The sequence below is a fragment of the Gossypium raimondii genome, chromosome 2 (assembly GCF_025698545.1).
Source record: "Gossypium raimondii isolate GPD5lz chromosome 2, ASM2569854v1, whole genome shotgun sequence".
NCBI lineage: Eukaryota > Viridiplantae > Streptophyta > Magnoliopsida > Malvales > Malvaceae > Gossypium > Gossypium raimondii.
This window is the reverse complement of record NC_068566.1, coordinates 26,558,563-26,585,892: the sequence shown is the minus strand read 5'-3', so window position 1 is coordinate 26,585,892 and position 27,330 is coordinate 26,558,563. Positions and strand designations below refer to the sequence as shown.

Below are 27,330 nucleotides of genomic sequence, written 5' to 3'. Positions count from 1 at the left end.
AATTAAAATTTTAGATCAAATCTTTTATATTTGGCTTAAAACTAGAAAAAAAATTAAAGTAGTCAAGTAATTCAATTTTAATAAAATAATACTCACGAGTCTTTAAATAATGGTTGATGATGCCATAGCTAAGATGGTGGATAAGGGAAATTTTAAAATATATATATCTTAAAAGGATTCTAAAAATTGTTTTAAAAATATAAATATTTTAAAATTATAAAATTATAAATAAATAAATAATTAATTACTAGTCCTTTTTATTTTCACTCATATATTATTCTACATCATATATCAATCTATCTATATCAATTTTTCTTGTATTACCCCTCAACCAAAAATATTACTCATCACTCACCTACAAAACACTAATCTCATCGTCACTTAATCCCCTCACTCAGCACCCCACACACCACTATAACGGTTTAAGCTCTCCATTTTCTTATTGCTAAAACCAAGCACTATAGACTAGACCTGTCCATGGGCCGGGCCGGGCCGGGTCCAAAAAATTTTTTGGCCCGCCTCTTAGGCCCAGGCCCGGCCCGGCCCGAAATATGGGCCTAAAATTTTGTCCAGGCCCGGCCCAGGAAAAATATCATAAGCCCAAACCCGGCCCGGCCCATTTTTAAAATAAACATTAAAAGATTATTTTAAAAATAAAAAAATAAAAAATTTTATTTTAAAAGTATTTTAAAATTAAAAAATAAAAATAAAAAATATATATTTATTATATTCGAGCCGGGCCGGGCCAGGTTGGACCCGGGCCAAAAAAGTGGTGCCCGAGGCCCGGCTCGTTTTTTAAACGAGCCTCTTTATTTGCCCAAGCCTATATTTCGGGCCTATATTTTTACCCGAACCCTCCCATATTTCGGGCGGACCGTCGGGCCAGGCCGGGCCACCCGGCCCATGGACAGGTCTACTATAGACGTACAAAATCTCAAAAATTCTCTATAGTTTTTATATTTTAGAAATTATAACCTTTTAATAACTTTTAGTTTTTTATAAGTTTTAATCATTTTAGTATAACTTTTTATAACTTTTCTTAGTTTCTATAATTTTTAATTAATTTTTTAAAGTTTTTATAATATTTATAATATATTAATCTTTTTATAATTTTCTCTAATATTTATATATCTCTTCTAATTTATTTATAATTTTAAACAATCCATTTATTTTTCTATAATCTTTATCATTTTTAATTTTGATAATATTTAATAATGTTTAGGCTTAAATACGAAAACTCTACTTAAAATAATTAAAAATTAATTAAGTCTTTATAAAATACTTAAAAGATAAATTTAAATTATCATGTAAGCTGCCACTCCAATTTTTCATGTCAACTACAACTGTAGTTGTCATGTCAATATATTTTTTATGAAATGATATATTTCAAGAGTTTAATTGAGTACAATTTATAATTTGAAAAGTTCAACTTATCATTGTTTTTATTAAGAATTTAAATGATTTTAATTATTTTATGATAGTGTTTTTCCTTTTTGGCATTTAAGTCAATATAATTTACCTAAATTATATGCAGGGTCAATTCTACCGTTTGATTTTAAATTGGTCTCTAAATTTTAAATTATTATGATTAAATCGTCTAAGTATAAGTATCGTATCAATTAAATCATTCCATTATTCTTATTATTACTTCTAGCTTTAAAGTTTAAAAAGCGTATATCAAATTGTAAACATGTATATACTTATCATATGAATAGCTTGGGTCTAATGTTTTAAGAAAAGAGATAATCCTCCTAAAACAACATTTTCTATCCCAAACTGTTGGTAAGTACACATGTTCTAAAATACTCCACATAAGATACAAATAGGTATTTGAAGTTTAAAATGACTATTAGATTAATATAATAATATGATATTTTGAAAATTCAAATAAATTAAAATATTTTGAAGTTTAAAAATGATATGAAAATGTTAGAGTTAATATTAATATCTAAAATGGAGTATGGCTATGTCATAACCCCCATATGTTTCCACTTGCCACTATGTATATAGGGGACATTGCCATGTTTGGTCCCTATTCTCATATAGACTCATTGAAACCATAGGCTTCCGTTTTTCAACATTCTCTCTTTCCATTTAGGTCCAGTTTTACACAATCCATGAATCATGATCCAATCCTGTCTTGATCAGATCAAAAACAATTGCTAGCAGATGATCACAACTACGGTCAAGATTTAAAAAAAAAAGAGTCAAAGTCAAAGAAAGAAGCTATATGTGGAATGTATATGAGGAGTAGCTATCTGCATGCAACTTGCAAATGGCAAACAAACACTGACTGTGTCAACACTCTCCATTTGCAGCACTGCAAAAGATAATGCATGCATTATAGCTATATATAGGCTTTGAGCTTTTTAGTAGTGTGAGAGGGGAATTGCTTATGGGTCTTTGGCTATCAACATTTTGTAGAAACCAAAAATATATTGCTTGAACTGCAGGGAAACTCCCTCCATAGAATGGAAGCTTTTTTGGTTTTTGGACCACAAAAAAAGGCCACCACTTAACCTATGGGGTTTTTTTTCCCCTTTTTATATTTATTTAGAATTTAGCCCTTGAATTATATTATTTTTCATTTTGGTACCTAATTGTTTTTGTCCAACTTTATTCTTAAAACTATCATTATCGTCTCAATTTACCTACAAAATATAGATGGCACCACCTACCATATGTCGCGTTCTTAACTGGCATTGAGCTTCTTGAGTAAACTGGAACAAAACAATAGTTTAAATCATGGTTGCTGGAAGTGGATCAAATCGATAATTGATCGATATATTGGTCCAAACAATGAGTTGAACTGACTTTTGAGCGAACCACTCAGAATCGGTTGAACCAGGTTAAAAAATCAATTGAACCAATTTTTTCTATTTTTAATAATTTATTTAATTAAAATCAGATGAACCAATTGAATCAATAATTTGATTGATTCAGTGATTTAACCAATGGTTCGATTTTTAAAAACCTTATTTAAATACCAAATGGATCAAAATAAAGTTGAAGTATGGTAAAAGCACCATAGAGGCCCATGTGCTAGGAGTTATATTATATTTTGCCCCCTTTACTCAAAAATGGATAAATTAGTTAATATATGTTAGATCAATAAGCAAACTGATCATTTCATTAAAAATTATCAATTTCTATTGTTAAAAATTAGTGTAGATAACAAAATAACTACATAGTTACGCGTAACATGCCACATGTACTTCATGTTGACGTACATGGATTAGTTTTTAACAAGAAAAATAGATGAATTTTTAATAGTAATACCAGTTTACTTTTTGATCTAATATATAATGACTAATTTGCTCACATTAGTAGAAAAGAAAAATGCAATCGACTCCTAGTACAATGACCTTCATGATACTTTTACGGTTTAAGTACTAAAATAAAAAATTAGATTTAATTCATAGACTAAATCGTGAATTAAACCATTTCTTTTCCTTGTCACTTTTGTCGTCATATTCAGCATCCTGCTGCAATTTGGTTTCTAAATAATTTTCCTAGTAACCAAACAGTAAGCTAAATCCCCCCTTTTATTTCTTGCAAATTGGCCCTGTTTAAGCGAAAAACTGATGGGGGTTAGTCCTCTTTGTATAGTATATAGAAAGGAAAAAAGATGCAGCAGCAGGAAATGTTGAACGAAACCTAATTGCAAGAATTTTCCTCATATTTTCCGCGTGGTACAGTCCCAATCACCAAAATAAACAGCTTTCATTTCATTATTCAAAGATTTTGCAACCGACGTTTGAAGTTAATTCATGTTATAATAATGTTTTATAATATATTATATAATGGTACTTGTTATATCCATCCATGTTAAGACACGTAGCAAGTTAAGAAGACGCTTGAATAGTGAGCCTGCAACCTTTAAATCGGGAGGTCATTTTTGAGCTCACCCTCCTAGGATGACTGCCCAGGCAATAAATGACTTAACCTCTATTGAGAACATGAATTTGTTTGGTCACCAAGCATAATGTGAGCTCAACTGCTTTATCCCATTAGAATTAAAATGAATGACATGATATGTCTTGTCATAGACATCCCTATCCTATCGAAAACATCCCTCCCACGTACTTCATAATAATGGTTAGATGGCAAGTCCAACATGTTAACACCATATTACACGGGATTCTTGTTTATAAATACCCCTAAAACAATGAAGGAAGGATCGATCCTTCAAGAATACCAAGTCCGCACCTTGCCAACACTTCCATCCCTTAACCTTCAAGCTATCTTCACTATCATTTTTCTTAACCTCCAACTCTCCGTCCCAATTGAATGAACCGGTTTCCACAACCACCATCTCTCTCCCTCAGTACTCCTTATTGTGTCACTACATAATACAAATATTAATTGTAAACATTTGGGCATCTTTTTGGCATTTAGGAGGAATTAACTAAAATAGCTGCAAATATCTAGAACTTTTAGGTCCATTTGCATAGAAGATAAAATTGAAAAATAAAAATATCTATAGCATTGAAATTACCATAAAGGTAAGGGTAAAGTGGATTACAATAAAGAAAAACATTAAATTAAAATAAAAATTATTTGAAATTTATAAAGTAAATAATGTTATTAAATGGTTTATTTCAGTGATGGAAAATGAGTCACATTTACTTTCTTCTAAGTTTCAGGTTTTATTAACAATTTAACTTCTTTATAGTTGAAAATATTTTTTTGTGTGTAAAATGATATCTAAATTGTCGACAAAAGGATTGTGATTAATACCATATACTTACCTTTTGAAGTAAAATGAAATTAAATAATGTGCGCACATTTATTGCTAGAAATGATTAAAACTCTATGATATACTTAAAAGTTAAAACATTTGATTTCAACCTATTACATCTTCTACCCCAATTTGTAAACTTATAATGTTACCAAAATTAGAAAATAATAACTTTTTTATAATAATCCGACCAATTGATTTAACTAGTTTAACCAATTCAATTGAATAAATTATTTAAAAATATAAAAAAGTTGGTAAATAAAAACCATTCAGCTGGTCCAATCACCTGATTCAACTAATTCACAAATCGAACTGATCCAACCACATATTCAAGACAATACCCAAGCCGGTTCCCTGTCCAGCCCAGTTCTGGAAACTGTGAGATGAAATCCAAAGGTACCTTAAGGGCAGATTGGCCACACTCGACTTGATCTATAGATTAAACCCAAGCCGATTATTACCAATCGAATGCCGATATATTTCTCCTTCTAGATTTTGCCACTTCTAGCACTGGGTCTATCACTGCTATTGATCTCTTTGCAACTAATAATACAACTTAAAAACAGTTTACCAGTTTCAGGCTTTAGGCAGAACTTAATTTTGTTTGACATGACTGTTTTACACAAACCTACCTACAAAATTGACATTAACACAATATTATAATATAAATGCACTAATTTAGTCTTCACAGCGTATAGTGGCTGTTGAAATTTTATCAAAATCGTATCATAAGTTGATTACCCGCTTCTAGATGTAAGACTCACTCGCTTTCCCTCAACAGAAAACTTGCTACTACCTTCAAGCTGCGGAAAAAACCAAAAGATATCAAATTTCCAAACCCGAAAGCGATGAAAAAAGTTTATGAAATGTTAATAAAATTGCAAAGTAACGCTTTTAAGAGATGAGCGAACCTTTCGCTTTAAGTAGGCAATAGCATCTTTCTTTGAAGAAAAGCTGGAAAAAACCAAAGTTGACTGTTCATCAATAAGAACTTTCAGCTGCTTCAACTTTAATGAATCTCCAGGTACCTGAAGTAGGAAGATGGCTTTTAATTAATGAAAGACTTATGACAACGATTTTGAACAGCTTGCATTTTAGATCAAGTACCTGACGAAGAAGCCGTTTACACAGCTTTTTCAACCTTAGTTTTGGCTCATCAGCTTTCTCCGTTTCTAATGCATTTTCACGCATTCGTTTTGCTGGAGGACCAACATCATCAGAATCCTCGCCATCACTATCGCTGAATGATGTCTTTTTCCCCTGAAAGTGAACTCCAGCTACTTTCTTTGGTCGGTCTTTAATGCCCAGACCTTGCTTTCCAGTTGTGGCTTTATCCTGAAATTTTGGAACAAAAGATATTTTTTTATTTCTTTAATCTCCTAGTCTCCAGCATGATACTAGACTCACATAACAAAAACGCATGTAGAATGATCAATTGGAACACTGTTCACAAGACCATGACAGTTTCATCTTCGGATGAAGGTTAAAAAAGACATGGAATTATAGTTTTTCTTTTCATCATACAAATAAATTTAGCACAGTTTTCATACCCCAAAAAAAGTCAATTCACAAAGACTTACTTGCACAAGTTTGTAGAGATTCTCTTGGTCATCTTCATAAAATACAGTTCTCTCAGTAGAATTTTTAGACTCTCCAGTTTTTATTGATTTCCTTCGGGTAGTTTCTCCCAGAAAACCTCCAGAAACAAATCCATATTTAAAGCCCCACCATTCTGGAGAAACACTTTCAACTTTATTTCCTACAACAAAGAGCCAAGTTATTTCATAAACGATCAACAGCAGACAGCTGCAGCCAGCAAAAAGAAATGAGTTACAGAAAAGAGGCCAAGAATATCCTTTGCCAGCAAAGGGCTGAGTCCTTCAGGTACAAGATAATATACTCCAAGGAAAAGTATTTTAAATAAAAAGTCCAGCCTGGCTTTCAACCTTTAATATTACTGCATAAACCATAAAGACTAGCAATTTCTGAACTATGTAACACAAAGGAAAATACACCTTACTGCAAGAATTCACCCAAGTTTTTCAATATGAGCTTGAGTTTATTTGAAGCATTTACCTTCAGTGGAAAAATCATTTGTTTCAGTTGTCTCTATGATCTCCATTTCACCAACCACATCAGGATTTACCTGTAGTGACTCCTCAACCTTTTTGGCCTATTGCAAAACATCTATGGGTAAATACAGTGATTGTTTAAACCAAAAAAAATAGTAAATGTTAGTTAGGCATCAAATCAAATGCTAATTCCAAGGGGAAAATATCTATCTACAAATAGGAATTGATAATTCTATCAAATAAGACATAAAAAGTGCTTTAAAAACCATTTTGATTTCCATATAAAGTTGTGTTTATTACTGAACCACTATGTTTTAACAGTGCTTTGTGTTTCTACCTTTTCTAACTCATGACATCTAGAGTTTGTTCAAAAAGTCGAGTGACTCCAAGGTGAAGGTAACATGGTATCTGCCTCTCGTGCTAATATGAAACGAAGACCAAATCAATCAAGTATTAAACTATTATCTTGACAAATCACAGCCAGAATGACAACTATTCTAGATTTAACTTATCCTTGAGCTCATTTATATTTCTAACCACGAAAATCTTGTTAAGATTACGGTGGATGGTATTAACAAATCAAATTTTAAAAATCAGTGACAAATGAATAAATTTCAAACCAAATACTTGACGCGATACATTTTGATCTCGTGTAATCATAGAATAATTTTGCATCTTGAAAGGAACATTAGACAAGAATGTACAAAAAGAACATAATTGCCACAGCTGCAAGCAAGTAAAAACCTTAACAATTTAAATAACACTGAAGAAAACAGAGTAGATAAGACAATGAAGGTTTAGAACTTACAAGAATTCCTTCAAGATCCCTCGAAGAATATGCATGTACAAGCTTCCCTCTTTCTCTTTTCTTATATCTAAGATCCGAAAAAAGTAAAATAAAAACAAATAACATCAAACATTAATTAAATAATTGGCAATAATCTCCTACCAAACCATAAAGAAACATAGAACTAATGTACCAACCTTCCCTGTGGCCGGGTAGCCTTAACAACTTGTTCTTCAGTGTCATTAGGCTCATCACTCTTTGTTTCCACTTGATTTTCATTCTTTTCAGCTGTTCAGAAAAGTTAAATTACTCAGCAATCAATAACAACCTACTAAGTATAAATATGAGAGGAATTTTCTCTGGGTATCAATCATACCTTCATCGTTGGTTTGCACTGCCTGCTTCTAAAAAATTAAAAAGAAAAAGAAAAATGAGCTTTGCATCAAATTGAACACAGTACTAGACAATCAAAGTCAGAATGAAATACGCACCACTTTCAATCCTTTGAGAATACTATCAAACTGAGCTGTATCAAAAGCCCACGGATTTGGCTTATCTAATCCAATACCTGCTCCATATTTTTCAAAAATAAATAAAATTCCAATATTAAAAGTATTTTTCACATCTCCTCCTATTCTAATTCTCCGGAAAATTAATTCAATATCTATAATTCAATAAACAAATCAACTAGCTTATAACCAATGCTACCTCAAATTCGGATCAGTCCGGTATAAGGATACAAGAACAAAAACTAGAACACAATTTGCTATTTCTATAAAACGTAATTCGATAGGGATAATCTTCTCAAATTTGTTTAGTAGAGACATGAAACAATTTATGAGAATATTATATACAGAGAGAGAGAGAGAGAGAGAGAGAGAGAGAGAGAGAGAGAGAGAGAGAGTTTGTGCTTAATAAATACATACTTCTAAATATATACATTCCGAAATTTGTGAATTGTTTTATAATAAACTCTATACGATTGTGATAGTTAAAACAAACTTGGATCGCATTTCCGGTAACAGAGCTTTAAAAAAAAGATTGAGAGACAAAAAAATAAATATGAAAAAAAGAAAACAATTAAAAACGAACCGGTAGTATCCTGCTTGTTTTTAACTCTAACGTGACCTTTGATCCCTTGTTTATCTTTCCCGAGACCTTCTCCTTCTTCCCACCCCTAACCGGGTCATTCAAACAACAAAACAAAACAAATCACAAAACACGCCCGCATACGAGCAAAATATACGTACAGGGATACGTACCATTTGCTTCATGAGGCGAAAAGCAGCAGATTGGCGAGCGACGCCGACATAGCAGAGAGGAGCTTCGGGTGCAGCCATTTTCGCTTTTTTTTTTCCTTTTTAATTCCTCTCTGCTACGCCGACGACTATACTGAAGCGTTGTTTTTAGAATGTTAAAGAAGGGAAAAGGGAAGAAAGGTGCTTTTGTGGGAGGTCTCAGAACAAAAAACCCTAGGTGGAAGTGAGGGAATATTTGGTGCTTCGAGCATTTATGGATTTTGATGGACCTGTGGTGATCTAGCAGTGGATATTTGATTAAGATGGGAATACGGAATTATGGGGTGTAGGGTTGGACTGTGGGTCCCTTTTTGATCAAGTTTACGGTGATGCGTGGATGATCTGATGGTTGTAAAGCGCTTATTCTGTTTAAGCTTTGGCATTTCACCTACCATGTAAACGGTGCCGTTTCAATGATTCTTCAATTATTTTGTTTAATTTTTGTTTAGGTTAAATATGTCATAAAGTCCAATAATTATCAATTTAGTCTCTATATTTTGTTTTAGGAATTTATCTATTTAATTTTCAAATCTTAAAATTTAGATTAAATTGTTAATATTAGTAAATATTTTTATTAAATTAGTTGGTTTAATATTTTAAAATAAAAAATCTCACTTGATAATTATACAAATTAACTTGAATTTAATCAAAATAATAATATTAACAGTTAAATTTTCGCTTAAAATTTGTATATCACTAACTAAGAAAAAATTAAAATATAAAATTATTTAATTATTATTTTATATTAATTTCAAGAGTATATTTAAAGGCCCGATTCACATTCCTCTATTTTTATTTATGTTTAATGATGAATTTAGTTAACAATTTTATTATAAATTTTAATTAATTTTTAATATAATTTTAAAATTACTCATAACTCATCTCTAATTCAATTACAAATAATATCTTTATCAATTAAATTACGACTCTTCAATATTAACCGATGTAATATTCATATCTAACTTGCTCAAGTTTTTTAATAATATATTTAAAAATTTAAGTGTACTTGACTATTAACAAATGTCATGGTAAATTTAATTTCAAGACTTCGGAAAAGAAATTATAAATAATTATTTTAATACAACTGTTTATTATTAATTAAATAAATTATAGAAGAATTTTGAAGTCCCCAGCATTAGCGGGGATCCATGCTAGTTATATAAGCATCAATTTACCCATTAATGATCCAGCTTCAGCACAAAGAAGGCTGATTCTAGAACCGAGTCAGCCATTGTCCTTTTTTTCTCTCTCTTGGCCGGGTTCTCTTTGTAATCTCCGGTGATTTTTTGGGTGCAAGCCACAAAACCAGCAATTTTTTCTTCTTTTCCGATGATGGGGTCTATGCTCGGTGACCTGCCGTCATTTGACCCCCACAACTTCAGCCAACTTCGTCCCTCCGATCCTTCTAATCCTTCTGTAAGTAACCTCATAATCCCTTTTAACCTAACCCCATTTTCCATAACATGTGAATTTTGTTTCTGGGTTTGAATTGCAATGAATTAATCCCCACATGCAGTTTAGATAAATAGTGAAAAACCTTTTAAATTTTTATGTTTATGTTTCTCGGTTTACCCTGATATGATGTTATTGTTATCTGTTTTTTTTTTTTGTGAAAAGTATTTATTATTCATGAATTTCGGACCTTAATTGTCAGAATCTTTTTGGATAAAGTTGTTTGTGGTTACAAATGACTAGGGGTTTAACTTTAAATGTTTCATAGAATTCCAACTCTGTTATTCCTACACTTTGTTTTTTTAATGGTTTGCATTGCAAGATATATTATTTATTATTTAGATGTTGATTAATCTAATTGATTGTTGTGTAATGCTTCTATATGAAGCATGTAAATAATGCTAATACTTGTTATTATTTGTTTGCTAAAGTTATAGTTATATGTTCACACAAGGATCATGCTTCTTCTTTTTTTTTTGCATGGGATGATGATGGATTTTCCTTTAAAACTTCAAGTTCATGCTTTCGAAGCTTTCTTATCTTGCTGTGTATGTGGTAGTTTTTGTTCTTAGAGCTGGTTCTTAACAATGGTAACAAAGACAAGTTCTATGATTAAGACACAAATGAGAATTTGTTTCTATGTGGGTATACATATGCATAGACAATTAGATATTTAGACATATTGGTATTTATGTATTGGTTTTTTTGTTCCAGTGGTTTACAGTGGTTCCTTGCCTATCTGTTTAACCATTTTTGAGTAAGCTTAGACTGGTTGAAAGGTCGAAATGGTTTAAAAAAAAAAAAAAAACAATTTTCACCTTCCCTTCTATCTTTTTGAGCTATTTCAGCATGTGAGATGCTATAATGTTCATGGAGTTCATATTGAGCTCCTCTATGTTTTAATCTGAACAGTTATATTATGATAAATGAGTCTTTTTGCTCTCATTGGTTAGCCTTTAACTAAAATTACAGACTTCCCTTGTATGGATTTTATTTTGCTTGAACATTTTCGGGGCATAATTTGCTTGAATTTTTTTTTGCTAGAAAGTGGTACCTACCACCTACCGCCCCACACATAGCCGGACTTCTCCACCTCCTGATCAAGGTATCGAACAAATATTCTCTTTCTCCTTTTTTTCACTACGAAAACAATATTCTATTCTGAGTTAAAGTAAGATACTATTGGCGCTTTAAACTGTTTGTGGTGATAATATGGTAACTTTGGTTGGTTAAATTACTTTCAGGCTTTATCCACAAAGCATGCCATTGCCATATTACATGATAATTATTAGTCTGGGTTTCCTTCTAGGATGTTGAATGTTGACTTATGTTTGAGACCATCCAGTGCTGGAAAATTACATTGATATGTCTGAATTGGAACTTGATATGAAATAATTTTTCTGAAAACCTTGTGTTGTGTTCTCCCTTTGCATCCTTTTTTTCTTTCTCTCAGATTTCTTGATTGGTAGTGATTTGGTTCATCTGTCTAACTTTGGTTGACACTGAGCAGCAAAGTGTTTTGGATATTTCAGGTTCAAATCACAACAAATTGGTATTGAAGTAAATTATTAGAAATCAATTGGTGTTGTCTTTCGTAATAGCTTTTGGTAATGCTAGCATTAGCAAGAGCTTTGGTGTGAGAATGTCATTGAAGATGGATGAAAAATTCAGTGTTAGAAAAGTAGTCTTATTACGGTTCGTTTCTTTTTTCAAGTTTTTTTTATTGGTAAAACTCAGTTTATCAGTCTAATTTCTAAGTGGATTACTTTTAGCAGCTTCTGCTTCAATGTGTTTTGGATATTTTTGGTCTGAATCCCAGAAAACTGGGGTCGAGCAAATTCTTGGAAATTGATTGGCTTTCAATCTAGCACTAGGGAAGAGTTTGATGCGGGATGATGTCGAATATGGATGTCAACTAATTTGATGGTAGAAAAGATTTTAGCCTTTGTCATGTAAAAGTAGAGTTGTTCTTATCTCCTTCTCAATAGCCATTGTTGTGTAAGATCAACTCTTACACGCCAAACGTTACAATATTTTTTACTATCAAATTTGTTAACATCCATCTTTGATGTCATCCTTTTACCCAAACACTTGCTAATCTTAAGATTATCGAAAGCCATGACGAAATGATTGTTATTGCACCCGAACTCTTGCTAGTCTTAAGATTATGGATAAGCTCACACCACAAAATGCCTCAACCGGATTCCCAAGTGTTTCTCATTAGCTAATGATAGTACACAACTAAAACCTGACCCAAGAGACAATTTACGAAACTTAAAATCTTATCTTTTCATTCTTTTCATTTTCACTCTCTCATCCCTTTGCCAAAACCAAGCATCAGTGCACCCCTGCCATCTTTAATTGTCAACACCCAACCTCATGTCCCAATTGCCAACTTGTCTTACACTTTGCAAACTTCTTTAGTTGAAAATTTCGGCTAGTTTCAATAAATATAAAGGTACTAGTGATTGAAATTGCATTATGATGCAAAATGGCACAGCTCATTCTCTAAATCCTCGAGTTTTTAAGTTGAATACGATTTTTAGTTCACCTTTGAACAGCTTTTTTATTGGAGACTGACTTCTGAAGCACTTTTTTACAGTTATAACTACCGAAGCCAAGAATATACTTATTAGAAATTTTTACCAGCGTGCAGAGGAGAAGGTCAGTAATTCATTTATGATTTTCCATAGTCATAGTTTGAAACTCATAGACACATGCATAAACTTTGAGAGTGAGCGTGTTGATACTTCATTTTGATTCTTACTGCCGTTATCATTGCAGTTGAGACCGAAGAGAGCTGCTACTGAACACCCAACACCGGAACATGGATGCAAGCAACCTAGGGCATCCACCACATGGTCATAATGAGATTTTCTTTTGGTTTTTCAATGCTCATCTAAATGTATCTTCTCATACCAAATGTGTGTTGTAGAATCTGTGAGGAAAGTTGCTTTGCACATTGTTGTTAATCAGGATGCCATGCTTGTGCATTGTATGTGTACAAATTAAACTCATAGGTTAATCAATAACAAGAAGTGTTGTTATGTTTCTGCATTCTCTTCTGGGTATTATTGATTCTTGTCGGCATGGCATGGATTGTTGAAATGCTAAATCATGTATGCTCCTTTAAGAACACAAGATCTCATCTTAAAATGACAAGTAAAAATGCATCTCTAGGTAACCCCCAGGTTTGAAAATATGAATTGGGCCTTTGGAGCTCCATGTTTTTACCATCCATGAAAACAATGGAAATGGGATGGTCCAACAGTTGGAAATGAAAATGAATGAACTTTGATTGGTTGCCGCATGTGTGTATTAAAAAAATATGTAGAGAAAAGGGAGCACTAACTTATGGCCACAAATACCCAAAAGGGTTGATGTCACAGTTAGCCCCTAAACTTTCATTCAATATGCAATGTGGTACCTATGCAAAGAAAATGTCCAATTTGATACTTGCCTCAAAACGTTTAATTTGCACACCGAGTTGGCAGCAACAAATAAATGAATGCTACGTGTCGTTACAAAATAATACGGGTATTAAATTGGGCAATTCCTTTTTATAGGTATCACATTGCATATTGAAAGAAAGTTCAGGGGCCAACTGTGACATTAACCCTACTCAAAAAGAAACAAAAACGAAACCCAAAAAAGCAGAGTCAACAAAGATAGTCGAAGCAAGTTCACAAAAACGAAACCCAAAAAAACAGAGTCAACAAAGATATTCGAACCAAGTTCACGAAAAACAGAGCCCCTTCTCTGCATAGACGCGATGGCCACTCGCTTTTACAGTTGTTCTCTGATTCCAGCAAGACCCACCTCCGGATCAGTCTTAAACAAGTACAGTTTGTTGCCAAATCCTCGTATCTCAATCACCCGACGTCATACTACCCTTGTTTCTTCTTCTTCTTCTTCTTCATCTTTCACACTTCGAGCTTCAGTTTCATCAGCTGCTACTTCAACTGCAGTCGATGGAACCATCTCCTCCACCAAACCTTCCAAGTCTTTGCCTTTCAGAGTGGGTCATGGATTCGACCTTCATCGTTTGGAGCCTGGCTACCCTTTGATCATTGGTGGGATTGATATTCCTCATGATAGAGGCTGTGAAGCTCATTCTGATGGTATTTTTTTAATTCCCTACACTTTTGGGTGGTTTAAATTTATAAACATCTTCCCCATTTTTATCTCGAATTTGTATTTCTATTTAAAATTCCCACAATTTTGCATTTGGGATTAATATGTTGTAGGAGATGTACTGCTTCATTGTGTTGTGGATGCAATATTGGGAGCTTTAGGGCTACCTGATATAGGGCAAATATTTCCAGACTCTGATCCCAAGTGGAAAGGAGCTCCATCTTCAGTTTTCATTAAAGAAGCTGTGAGTATTTCTTTGATGTAGATCCTATTTATTTAATTTCCTGGGGTGTTTATTTTCCAATGGATGCTTTGAGCCTTTGATATGTAAAGTCTTTGATAAGCGATGAATGTTCCTTCAGAATATAGCTTAATTTATTTATTATTGAATGGGATTAAGCTTTTAGAATTATGATAAACTGATATGCATCTAGCCTGCAAAGTGATTCTCTATACAGATGCTCCTTATAAACATGATTTTTGACTTTAAAGTTAGGCTAAATGCTCGGTTTGTGACTAAACCTTGGAGGCACTGAGTGAATAAGGGTGAAATGTTCGAAGCTGGTCTTTTGAGAGGATTAAATCTGAGAGCTTCCCAAAAAACCCAAATCAACAATAGCTTCCCAAACCTCCATAAAGAACATGACTGTGGAATTGATATAATACTTGATGTTATAACAATCCTGTCTTGGTTAACATAGTTGAAGTTGAATAATCTGTTTGTCTTGGAATGGATGGTGGTAGTACTAGTGTCACGGGGTTAGACCTTTCGTCTCGCAAACCGTGCGGCCTTAGGCGATCCGTTCGTCCAAACTCGCCTAAGTCAACCTTAACTCGAATGAGGATTCCTTAAGAACTCCTCCAAGGCACCAGTTGAAGAGCGGAAGCGATTTATGCCAAAAGAAGCTAAGCCAAAGAACAAAAGAAAGCCACAGAAAAGAATGCATACAAGGTGTTTGAGTAAATGCTCTCAGAACTCTATTACTCTTAAGAATTCAGAATACAATGGAATAAGTACAAATGAGGGGAGGCTCTCTATTTATAGTTGAGCTCCCCTAAAACCGACGGTCAAGATACAATTACATCGACGGATGAGATTTAACCATATCCCTTAATTTTAGGGGTTTACAAGATAAGCCTTATCAAATCTAATCTAATCTTTACAAGATATGATTCCCTCTATCTTCTAAGATTAGTTACCATATTAGCCTAAGTTGCCATGTCTTCATCATTGGGCCAACTAGGCTTCAATCTGATAGGCTTCTCCAATATTTCTCTGAATCGGACCAGCTCTTGTGGGCTAAATGTTCCCCATCTTATCGATAGACCTCCATGGGGCGCATCTTGTGCCATGGTCACGGGCTTTGCACTTTGGCCCGTGACACTAGTACGTCCTTGCCCAAGCAATTCAAGTATCCTTTTCTAGCTGAAATCATGAGTGATTCCGTTGTCTTGGGTTCAGACTATGTTAGACTTTAAAACTTGAATCCTTTTACTTCGTTTTTATAAATTGGTTTTCTTTAAGTATAAACTGGTTGGATTTTAGTTGGTTTGTTGCATATTAAGGTTTCTTGTTTATCAGTAATTCATTCCTTAATGATTTTTAATTCTCTTTTATCATTCTATTGTTTTGCTGAATGGGATATAAGATATGAAAGATTCAGCATTCAAAAGTATCATTGCTATATAATTATTTCAAGTTCAGCTTTAAAGTTACCGAGAATTTTCTAATTAAGTTTTGTTTACAATAAAGGATCTACATTTTTTTTATTTTAACCATGCCATGCCTTTTTTGTCTATGTAGATGCTTGTTCTTTTATTACTAACACTTCTATCAATAGTAGTTGCAGGAAATATCATTCACCCCTTGGGAACAACTTTCCACACTAAAAAAGCTGCGGAAGTAATCTTAGGAACAACTAACCTTGGGAACGATATTATGTTAGGAACAACTAACTTTTGGAACAGCATTATGGTGGGAACACTTTGGAGCTAACCTTGGAAGGTTGGCAGGATTCTTGGGTTGCTCCACCATTGGGATGTCTTGGAGGCTCAAAATACGAGCATTGTTAAGAAATACACTTCTTAACCTTTCTCTGAAATATGAGTGCTTCCTTTCCTGGTTAAACGGAATGTACACTTGACCCTGAACATACAAGTAATACTCTGTTTACCAGAAATAATACGTGAGTATAACTACCACCTAATTTTGTAATTGCCTTATTTCTTAGAAGCACATTTTCTAATTTCTCTCAATTCCACTACCCATTACTTTAACACGTTCACTCCAACTTCTCTCTACAACCGCTCCTTAATAACTTCCTTCTAAGGCCTATAAATAGAGTCTCGAACATTTCATTTAGGAGCTTTTGATCTTTTGGCAAACTTGAGTATTCTCTCTATTATTGTTACAACCACACAACCTTCACTGTCCTGGACTGTTTATCACTTCCATCATCATGAGCTGCCGCCACACTTGTTTTCCAAAGTTTGCTCCGGTCTTCATCTCCACCATCTTTTCACGGCATCTTGTTTTCCTAGCTTGTAATGTCTCCTCACCTTAACAAAAGAGTCCTCTACAGTCTGTATATGTTCTTTTCTTTCTCTTATTTGAACTTGGTGGTTTCAAACAAATCTCAAAACATGTTTGCAAACCTGATAGTTTGAAACTCCAAGATTTTCACATATTAAGTTAGCTTTAGGATTGATGCACCTCGTTACAGAGAAAACAAAAAAGATCGAAAGAAGAAAAGAAAAGAGAGAAAACAAAGAAGAGAGAAGAGGAAAATTTCATTCAACCAATTCCATAACTACCTAATTCCCTTCCCAGCTGCTGAAACGGAAAGAATTGGCCATTACCAAAATCAGTTCGGAAAGTTGTTACACAACAGCTATAGCTTTTCCAAGCTAAAACTCAACGTTTCATTAAAATTTAAACGCACAGTGGTTACCAAAAAGTAGCGTTCTGCTACTAGTTAACTGACTATTTTTTTCCTTGTTTTTAGTTTCCTACCGTAACAAATACTCTCTCCCTCAAAAGATCCTTGTCCTCAAAGATTAAAGGTAGGAGATTTTCTCTGCAGCTGTTGTAGGGACTCTCAGGTAGCATTTCTGGAAACGTGTTGGTCCATTCCACCAGCACTTCAGTGACTGTCTGGTTGCCCCTCTTGACCATACGTCTTTCTAGAACGCGAGCAGGCTACTTAAGCATAGCCCCATTAGCACCTACCACTGGTAAAGTAGATTGGAGTCTTTCCAATATGCTTCTTAAGTTGAGAAACATGGAAGGTAGGGTGAATACAAGAAACCAGTAGAAGCTTGGATTGGACTGGCAATAGGAACTGGTGTAACCAGTGAAGAAGATCTAGGTGGTACACTAAGGGGTCGAGATGAATTACCAAAACTCATAAAAAGACTCTTCTTATGGGAATTGAGGAGAATGTCCTCTACTTGTCTAGCAATTAGGAAGCCCTCTACCAATGACTTTGGCTTAAACAACTGTAGATATTGGCCAATCTCTAACTTCAAATTACTGGTAGAAATACTTAAAGCATATGATTCAGACAATTGGAGCTGGTTCAAAAGACTTACAAATGCATCATGGAACTGCTTAAATGATCCATGTTGCTTCAAGGAGACCAGGTCAGTCATGGGATCTCGAAACGAACTGGATCCAAATCATTCTTTCAAGCTATGTGCATAGCAGGTCCGATTCAATAGATGTAGTCCTCCCTGTTTTTGGGTGTAAAAATGGTGTCAACCGAGTGCTCTCCCTTTTAGATGAAGCATCACAGTCCTAACCTTGGAAGTATCTGTCACACCTTCTGCCTCAAACTACTACTCTAACTTGGACCACCATCCTCTAAAATCAAAGCCATCAAACTTGGGGCATTCAAGCTTGTGAGACCGAGAATTCCAATCTAAAAGACTTGAACGCGAAGGAGTTCCTGAACTTCCCAGTTCCAGCATAGGATGAGCATCCAAAGGGTCCCTGGAAGGAAAACTAGGTGGAGCATCTGCCAAAATACTTTTCCCTTTATCTTGAGCAGCCACATTGCTCACAGCAGGAGTTGGATTGCCCAAGTATTGCTCAAACAGATTTTGTAACTTAGACTGTAGGTCCCCTCTGAAATCGTCCTTAAGTTCCTTCAACCGGTGTCCAGCTTGGCATCCCACTGCAACAACTCGCCTTGAAGCTTGGCAACCTCCTATTGAAGATGACCGTCATCCTTTTGTAAGTGATTAGTGACCCCATCACCAGCCATGGAGGATCGGCAGGCTCTGATACCCTTGATGCACCTTATTACAGAGAAAACGGAAAAAATTGGAAGAAGAAAAGAAAATAGAGAAAATAGAGAAGAAGAGAGAAGAGGAAAATTTCATTCAACCAATTCCATAACTGCCTCATTCCCTTCCTTACCGCTAAAAAGGAAAGAATTGGCCGTTACCAAAATCAGTTGGGAAAGCTGTTACATGACAGCTGTAGCTTTTCCCAAGCTAAAACTCAACGTTTCATTTAAACTTAAAGGCACCGTTTTCATTAACAGTGGTTACCAAAATTCAGCGTTCTACTACTAGTTAAATGACTCTATTTTTTTCCTTGTTTTTAGTTTCCTACTGTAACAGTTTCAAAAGGAAATTAATCTGTTTTTCTTTGTCAGATTTAATGTTTCCCAATTTTTTGGGAACTTTGAGGATTTTAGGTTGAATAAGACTGAATAAATTGGTTTTCTTTTGCTTTAATCTATTTTCATTCAATTCCAACTTGGTATTGTTATATTTAAAAGAAATTACATGTCAATTTAAATAAAGTCATGTTTGCTTAAATTTGTTATACCAGTACAAGGGTGGTGTGTGTACCACAATTGCTTGCAAAACTCCTTATTGAGTAGTTTCGAAAAGGTTTGACCCTTGTTCACTCAATGTCTCAGAGATTTAACCCCAAATTAAGCGCCTTAAAAGTTTAGGCAAAATATAAATTTCTAAAATTTGATGCTTCTAAGAGAATATACCGAGTATGATATTGCTTTACTGCAGAGTCATGTGAAATCTATGACACTTTGTTTGATGTTGGCTTCACCAACCATGATGCAAAGAACCTTTCATCAAAACAGCCTAATTCTTTTGTGGTTGCAAATGGAAGCAATTTTATATCGATCAAAGAATGGCATGCATACACATTTGTATATACCTATCATGCATGGTATATTTAAATGCTGATGTCAATCTTGACTGTAAAGTGAAATGCTAATACATCTTATGCATGTGGTTTTATATAAAGCATAGCATAGAGGAGGAACTGTTTTTGAATCTGAATCTACATGTATACTGCATTGTTCAGTGAAGAAACAAACTTGTCGAAGTGTTCCTCCAATGCCACTGCTCCCCAACTCTTAGTTCTACTTTCTTCTCACTGATTTGGCATTCTAAAAGTTCAACTAATGTTTGATTGCCCTTATATTGGTAGGATAGTCCTCTCTTTAAGTTGACCGGCATAAGCAAGAAGGATTAACAAATTAGCAAGGTTAAACAAATTATAAAGCGGGCGTGTACTGATAACCATGATAGTGTTGAAATATAGATGTAGATGATCCATTAACTGATTTGATTCAATAAATAGACATTTGTTCCCCTTCTGCTGATTTAGATTTTAGATCGTAGTAGTAAATAGTTAAGAGCAAGGATCCACTTACACTAGCATGAAACTAAAATAGTTTCACCCTTCTGTAGCAATTTGTGTGATTAATATTTTTATAATCCAATTGTCATATTTTATATTCTATTCATGTAGATCATGCATTTAAGTTTTAGTAAATTGAAAATGTTTAAATATTTCTTTGATGTAAAAACTTTCGACTGCTAAATACTGAATTGATAAAAATGGTATTCTTGACCGATATGATAGAGGTATTGGATTGATTCAAAACTTTATGTGCATAAAAGTATGATTATATTTATAAATTCAGTAGTTGGATTGTTAAATATTAGTCGCATAGAAAGATATGAAAGCCTGTAACACTAGTTTTGTTTTATATTGATGTAAATAAATCTCCCAATAACTAGAAGAATGATCCACTCCACTTAAACTAATATAAAACTATTTTAGTTTTACAGATTTCCACTATTAGTATTTTAGCAATGTATATCTTTTGAAGGACTCCCTGCTTAAGTTCTTACATATCATTATGCTAGCTAAAATCTGAAAGAAACCCTTACTATCTGCAAACTAAAATGAATTGAAGAGCTTCTCTGTTTTTCCTTTTTTCTTTCACTGCCTAAGTTGGTCATGCTAGGCAGGCCATCATTGTTTATATCATCTATTTTAGGAATATATACTCAATTTTAGCATTTCAGACTCTTTATATTAACCATGCTTATCTTCCGTGACATTGTTCTTTTCAGGTGAGACTCATGCATGAGGCAGGTTACGAGATTGGAAACCTAGATGCCACCTTAATTCTTCAAAGACCGAAACTGAGTCCACACAAGGGAGTTATCAAAGCCAATTTGTCTGAGCTTCTAGGTGCCGACCCATCTGTCGTCAATCTTAAAGCCAAGACTCACGAGAAGGTTGACAGCCTTGGTGAGAATCGAAGTATTGCAGCACACACTGTGGTCTTACTCATGAGGAAGTAAATACTGGTATCGTATAGCATTGTTGTTTACTGTCATAGACAACCCCCTGTATTCAGTTGGATCCGAACTTGAGCAATAATTATATGTTTCGACCGGCCACAGTTTCCAAATCGGTCATTGGTCTATGAAAGTTTGTCAACGACTCAACATTACAAATATAAATTTATTTTAAAATTCCATGTGTTCAATTCCTACTTTTACTGCCTTTCACGTGTTCAACTTCCACCTGTTCCTTCATTTGAATTTTGAATCATTCTCAAGTCTACATTAAATCATCAAATACATGAACACCATGAATTTCACATGATTATTTCATCAATGTTTTCTTCTTCTTCTTTTTTTAAGTTCACTGTTTTTCAAATATTATTTGCTGCATGTAAAAACTTATCTCTTTTGGGTTCACATCATGTTACCATACATCAATCATCAATTTTAGAACTCTTTCTACCCATTTTTTTTAATCGAAATAACGTAATTCATTTATCACTATAGAATTATTTTTGTATTATTGAGTGGTATCCACAGCAATAAATTGCCTAGACCATTTCAAAGTCATGGCTTTTAAGAGATTTTTCAAATGTCCAATGTGTAGTTGTGGCAGAAGAGGCTTTTGAACTCAACTCATTAAGGAGGAATCAAAGGTTTTGACTTTAAAGAACCAAGTGGGGGTGGAAAATGGGACACCATTGAAGGCTTCAAAGTTTTAAACTCATCACTTCTCTGACCATTATCTCCACTCCCTCCACCTTAAGCCTCCTCTAAGGCTGACAATGTGTGTGAAATTGAGACCTAGTTAGAACCCCCGGCCACCTAGCATATCTATGTCTTGTTTTTATTTCGATTTCATCACATGTTTTTCCTTGTAGAACAGACATATCCCACTAACTTGGAAAAAAAAAACTCAAAATATTTGCAAACTAAATCAACAATTAGACTATGTAAAACAGTCGGTCAAGCATCAATTTAATTAATAAAAATTATGGAAAAATTCAAAAAAAAAAAAGGTTCATGAATTATAAATATATCTATCAGGTTTTTACTATTATATAATTAAATTAAAATTAATTTTAAAAATTATGTATGTTATTTTGGTGATATGATCATTTGTAGCCAAGCTCATTCATCAAATAAATATTTTATTATTTGAGCTTTAAAGACAATATTATTAGAAAAGATAGCTTTAAACCTCGAAAGATATCTATAAACTATAAAATGAGATATGAAGAATATCTTGATTCAAAAAAAAATTGAAAACTAATGGTTCTTGCTCATGTATATTGATTATGAATAGTGCAATCAAAGTTAAACATTTGAATTATTCGAAAAGATTTTAATTGAGAGGTTCATAAATGATGATAGAGGTGTTATAGTTGTTGGTATTGTATTTTTCGTTATGAATAGTAACAAAGATTATTTATAAGCTTAAATTAATTGAAATGCAATCTAATTTTAATTATTCAAACAATAAATTTAAAATAATTTATTTTCCAAACATATAATTTTAAATTCACTAGAAATCATATATTCCAAATCTACAATTTTAAAAATCTAAATTGAAAGGTAATGTGTAAAATTTGAGCATCCGAAGACCAAAACATCAACATTTAAGAAACGTAATGTTGTTTTCAATTTTTTATATTTAGAGAATTCAATGGCAGCAGTTGGAGAAAATTGAAAGTAAAAGAATAAGTACTCAAATATTTGTTTTAGCTAAAGAGACCTTGAAGACTACTCCATTCAACTCCTTTGAAATTTCAACCACAGGGTTGGGTTAGGTTAGAAAATTTTAGGAAATGGGTCTTAAATGCATGAAGAAATTATTTTATAAAAGGTAAACTATAAAAATAGTCACTTTTTTTTTTCAGATTACATTTTAGTCATTTATGTTTGAAATGTTACATTTTGGTCACTTACGTTATCGTTTTGCTATGAATTGGTTACTCTACCATTAAGCTCCGTTACCTCCCTAACGGCAGTCCTATGTGGCAGTCCAAATGAGTTTTAAATGTGAACTTAGATGTCCAGTTGTTGGGATGAAAATAGTTATTTCATTAAATAAATTTAATTTGGATTGCCACGTAGGACATCCAAGTTGACATTTAAAATCCATTTGGACTACCACGTAGATCACCGTTAAGAAGGTAACGGAGCTTAACGGCAAAGTGACCACTTCATAACAAAACAATAACGTAAGTGACTAAAATGTAACATTTCAAACATAAGTGACTAAAATCTAATCTGAGACAAACAAAGGTGACTATTTTTGTAGTTTACCCTTTTATAAATGGTTTATATAACTTTTACCCTCTAAACTTAGCAATTATATCTATTTTAGTATATATATATAAATATATATATTTGTCATTTTGGTACTTGAATTTGACAACAAAATTCTTTTAAAATGATAATATGATACAATCTCGGTGTGTCACGTCATCAAACTAAGTTTAGTGATCAAAATAGAAAAAAAATAAGTGGATAAATTGCTATATTATTAACCTTTTTACAAAAAAAATGTGTAAAAATTATTTTATAAAAGTGATAGTAATATACTTTGGGTTCAAAATGAATGAGCTATTAATCAATCAACCTAGCAGACAGAATTATGTTCATTAGCTGGTTGTAATACCAAAAACTCTTGAATAAAATAAAAGTTTTTTTGAAACAAAATAAAATAAAAGATTTATGTATCAAACAAAAGGGATGTATAGCTATAAAAATAACATTATTGCATAGTTGCTTTCCGAAAAGGAAAAAACACATTATTGTGTAGTTGTGTGTATTCCAACTGTACTAAAAATGACAATCAAGAAATAAAATCATTAAAAAAACGAAAATAAAAGTCAAATTGATTCCACGGTTTGCATGCTTGCTTTGCTTCTCGTAGGATAACATAAAAAAACATTTTAAATTTTGAGATAACGATTTTAAAGTGTTATATCATGAAAGACAAATAAAATTCATGTAATAACGGTTATATTTTGTAAGAAATCAAATTTTGTTTTTAATCTTAATACATAAATTTAGTTATTATACTTTTATTAAGTGAATTTTGGTGTTTATATTTTTAAATTTTAAATTTTCAATTTAATCCAAATAGTAATATGCTAATTTAAATTCTTTATTTTCAAAATATTATACCAAAATTATCTTATCACATGTTTAATTTTATGCCCGCTAGCTATTGCTACATAATACTTACAACAAAAAAAAAATCAAAGTTATACTAGGTAACGAATTTAATAGCTACAATTTTATTTTAGGATTAAAATTTTAAATATTAAAAATATAGATACTAAAAATGATTAAATTAGAGAATAAATATAACTAAATACATAACTAATCCATAATAGGAAACCAATAACAAAATTTGACTTTACAAATTTAATTGGTACTGTTTGAGTGATGTTTGAAATTTCAAAATTTGAAACTAAATCAAAGTAGAATAAACTAAAACTTGCAATTTATATACGATATTATACATGTACTAATAATAAAATTAGACCAAACAGAGTTGAATTATTCTGTAGAAGAAGGGGCCATAAAATTATTACAAGTAGCAGATAAGCAAGATTGTGACATTGTACTGAATCTGATTCAGCTTCTGCCACTTTTGACATAAAGGGTATTTTTTTTTTTTTGGATGTTTCCAGTCCTCCTAAATTGTCCAAATCATGTCGGTCACTCATTTACTAATTAATTTAATTGTCGGCGATCATATATTTAGCTTACGGACACAGTGGATCATCTGTTGCCTTATGTCGGTATTTGCTAATTGCAGGTGTCCACTCCACTAAACCCACTAATTTTCTTTTTAGTCCCTTGAATCCATGCTTATCATATATGCACATGGAATAGCTAAAAGGGGATGGCCGGAAGGGTAAGAGTAAAAATATGAAAGGTTTTTAACTATACCATCACATGGGATGGTTGAAAATTTGAAGTTATTTATATCGCGTATGATTTAAATTAATGAAAGTTATCATATAAAATGATTTGGAATTATTGGTAATTTAATATTGATTAAGTGAGGTATGTAAAGTGTACCTACACATGGTAACGTGTGTGTGCGTACCTGGTTTTGAAGATTTTGGAATCCACAATGAATAAAGTAAATTGTGGAAGTGGAAAATGTTGGTTGAGCTGTGTGCATATAAAGTCAAAAATAACATGAGAAAACCCAATAAATGTTTGTAGTAAATTGAATTTAATGGATAGGCAATACTGTTGTCTTTCTTTCTATAACTAAAAATATGATTGGAAATTATGTAATTAGAATATATATATAAGTTTACAAATAAAATATAATAAATAATAGAACGTATGAATTGAAAATAATAATAAGTATGCAATTAAAATAAAAAGATGGTTTAAATTGTGAGTAAAAAGAAATTAAATAGATAAATACATTAGATTAAAAATAATAAATGTACTTGATTTTTATCATGTTATTGTCATTTTTTAGCACGTTAAAAAGTTATCATGTTAGTGAAAAAAAGTTCTATATTAAAAACTAATTATTGAATTGACTTGTGACATCAACTCAATTAATAGCATCATCTATATTAAATTATGGCACACTCACAATGCAGGTGAAAATTAAACTTATGTAACAATTATATTTACAATAATATATATATAAATAATAAATGAGACTTTGGTTTAATGCTAAAATTTAACTATCATATATTAAAGAGGCACAAATTTATATCTTGTTATATGTGTATTTTTCTATATAAAATGATAAAAATATCCTTAAAATAATATAATTTTTTCGAGAATATTTTCGTCTTTTTCAACTAAATTGGTATTTGATTAACTCATAATACTAACTCAATCAAATTAGACTTATAAATAAATAACACTTAATTTTGCTTTCATCTTACAATCATAATCAAATTTAAATGTGATTAAATTTGAATTTAAATCTTAAAAATGTTGTACATGTACTTGAATAATACCACAAAGTGCATTTTGATTTACCTTTAAAATGAGTGAAAATTTTACTGTATACGTTTAAAATTATATAGTTTAAAAATAATCAAATGATGTGTGATTAATTTTAAAATTCGAACAATTTTATTTAATTCAATTTGCATACATCATTTAATTAAATTTTAAAATATTAATAATATTTTACTGGTTTGGTTGTTTTTGTCAAAGGTACAAACATCTCCATACTCATTTTAAGAATATAGGGACTTGTACAATACTTTTACTATAGTTAAGCCTAAGAATTTCTCAACCTCATTTATTTATTCAACTAAATCATGATTGAATCTTCACATCTGTCATCCATTATGTTGCGATGATGTTAATTTCTTTGGTCGTAATTCCTAATAGGAGTAGAATAGAATAGAAGAGGCTTCCACCTTCAATTCTTTTTTTCTAAATTTCAATATCAAATTTAATGGTCACCAAATTCCTAAAAGAGAAACCTGTCAAACATATATAGGATAAATTCTACTACTTGTCCCTATACTTTATGAAAGTTGTGAATTTAGTTTCTATACTTTAATTTGATCAATTTTAATCACTGTACTTTTGAATTTGTCCATTTCAGTCCTTTACATTTTGAATTTTGAAATTTTAATTCGATCCAAACAATAACAGATTAAATCGGTTTGGTTAAATTGAATTATTAGTCCTATACTATGCATACAATTATAGATTTATCCATATTCTCTAATTGGATCATTCTAAGTCTCTACACTCTTTAGTCTTGAAGCTAAGGATAGTCGTTAGTCACATTAATTGGATTTTTAGTGAGTATTATGTGAAAATAACAAGCTGATATAACATTACACATATGATAATATATTTGCCACATCAGATTTCGAAAATAACATAACTTAATGAATTTAACAATTATCATTTGGTGAGGATTGAAATTTTAATATTTGAAAATTTTAATAACAAAATTAACCTATATATATGTCCTTCATCTTCTTCCTTCTAGAGGTGTGCATGGGCCGAGCCAGGGTCAACTAAAAATTTAGGCCCGGGCCCGGGCCTAGCCCGAAAAATAGACCTAAAATTTTACCCAAACCGACCCAGATAAAAATGTTAAAATCCGGGCTGACCCGGCCCGCCCATATTAATTTTTATATAATTTTAAAATATATAATACATCAAAAATACTAAAAACATCAAAATAAATATTTCCCAACAAATTGAAAATAAATTTTAAAAAATATTTATACTTAAATA

The 27,330-nt window shown here is 32.3% G+C and overlaps 3 protein-coding genes across 3 annotated transcripts; 2 read left to right on the top strand and 1 right to left on the bottom strand.

Annotated features, from left to right (window-relative positions):
- Positions 1–4,935: 4,935 nt before the first annotated feature.
- Positions 4,936–9,102, bottom strand: LOC105788278 (G-patch domain-containing protein 1). Its single transcript, XM_012615088.2, has 12 exons — positions 8,863–9,102; positions 8,693–8,777; positions 8,092–8,168; positions 7,977–8,004; positions 7,798–7,888; positions 7,622–7,688; positions 6,818–6,914; positions 6,322–6,500; positions 5,849–6,076; positions 5,653–5,769; positions 5,483–5,544; positions 4,936–5,373 (listed from the first exon to the last, which is right to left on the bottom strand). Exons 1-12 carry the CDS (start codon positions 8,938–8,940, stop codon positions 5,370–5,372), a joined length of 1,113 nt encoding a protein of 370 aa, XP_012470542.1. The 5' UTR covers positions 8,941–9,102; the 3' UTR covers positions 4,936–5,369.
- A 912-nt stretch (positions 9,103–10,014) lies between these two features.
- LOC105788280 (DET1- and DDB1-associated protein 1) lies at positions 10,015–13,407 on the top strand. Its single transcript, XM_012615090.2, has 4 exons — positions 10,015–10,314; positions 11,395–11,455; positions 12,953–13,014; positions 13,135–13,407. The coding sequence occupies exons 1-4, from the start codon at positions 10,228–10,230 to the stop codon at positions 13,216–13,218; spliced, it is 294 nt and encodes a 97-aa protein (XP_012470544.1). The 5' UTR covers positions 10,015–10,227; the 3' UTR covers positions 13,219–13,407.
- A 602-nt stretch (positions 13,408–14,009) lies between these two features.
- Positions 14,010–21,294, top strand: LOC105788279 (2-C-methyl-D-erythritol 2,4-cyclodiphosphate synthase, chloroplastic). The gene is made up of 3 exons (XM_012615089.2): positions 14,010–14,471; positions 14,598–14,728; positions 20,887–21,294. The coding sequence occupies exons 1-3, from the start codon at positions 14,123–14,125 to the stop codon at positions 21,118–21,120; spliced, it is 714 nt and encodes a 237-aa protein (XP_012470543.1). The 5' UTR covers positions 14,010–14,122; the 3' UTR covers positions 21,121–21,294.
- The last annotated feature ends 6,036 nt before the right edge of the window (positions 21,295–27,330 follow it).

What these genes read in the sequence shown, in the direction of transcription:
- LOC105788278 (XM_012615088.2), bottom strand. Translation starts at nt 8,940, where the DNA reads ATGGCTGCACCCGAAGCTCCTCTCTGCTATGTCGGCGTCGCTCGCCAA. An exon ending in TTCGCCTCATGAAGCAAATG is followed by an intron (nt 8,778 to 8,862) that starts GTACGTATCCCT and finishes TGACCCGGTTAG; the next exon opens with GGGTGGGAAGAAGGAGAAGG. An exon ending in GCTACCCGGCCACAGGGAAG is followed by an intron (nt 7,689 to 7,797) that starts GTTGGTACATTA and finishes TTCGGATCTTAG; the next exon opens with ATATAAGAAAAGAGAAAGAG.
- LOC105788280 (XM_012615090.2), top strand. Translation starts at nt 10,228, where the DNA reads ATGATGGGGTCTATGCTCGGTGACCTGCCGTCATTTGACCCCCACAAC. An exon ending in CCGATCCTTCTAATCCTTCT is followed by an intron (nt 10,315 to 11,394) that starts GTAAGTAACCTC and finishes TTTTTTTGCTAG; the next exon opens with AAAGTGGTACCTACCACCTA. An exon ending in ACCAGCGTGCAGAGGAGAAG is followed by an intron (nt 13,015 to 13,134) that starts GTCAGTAATTCA and finishes TTATCATTGCAG; the next exon opens with TTGAGACCGAAGAGAGCTGC.
- LOC105788279 (XM_012615089.2), top strand. Translation starts at nt 14,123, where the DNA reads ATGGCCACTCGCTTTTACAGTTGTTCTCTGATTCCAGCAAGACCCACC. An exon ending in CTGTGAAGCTCATTCTGATG is followed by an intron (nt 14,472 to 14,597) that starts GTATTTTTTTAA and finishes AATATGTTGTAG; the next exon opens with GAGATGTACTGCTTCATTGT. An exon ending in CAGTTTTCATTAAAGAAGCT is followed by an intron (nt 14,729 to 20,886) that starts GTGAGTATTTCT and finishes TGTTCTTTTCAG; the next exon opens with GTGAGACTCATGCATGAGGC.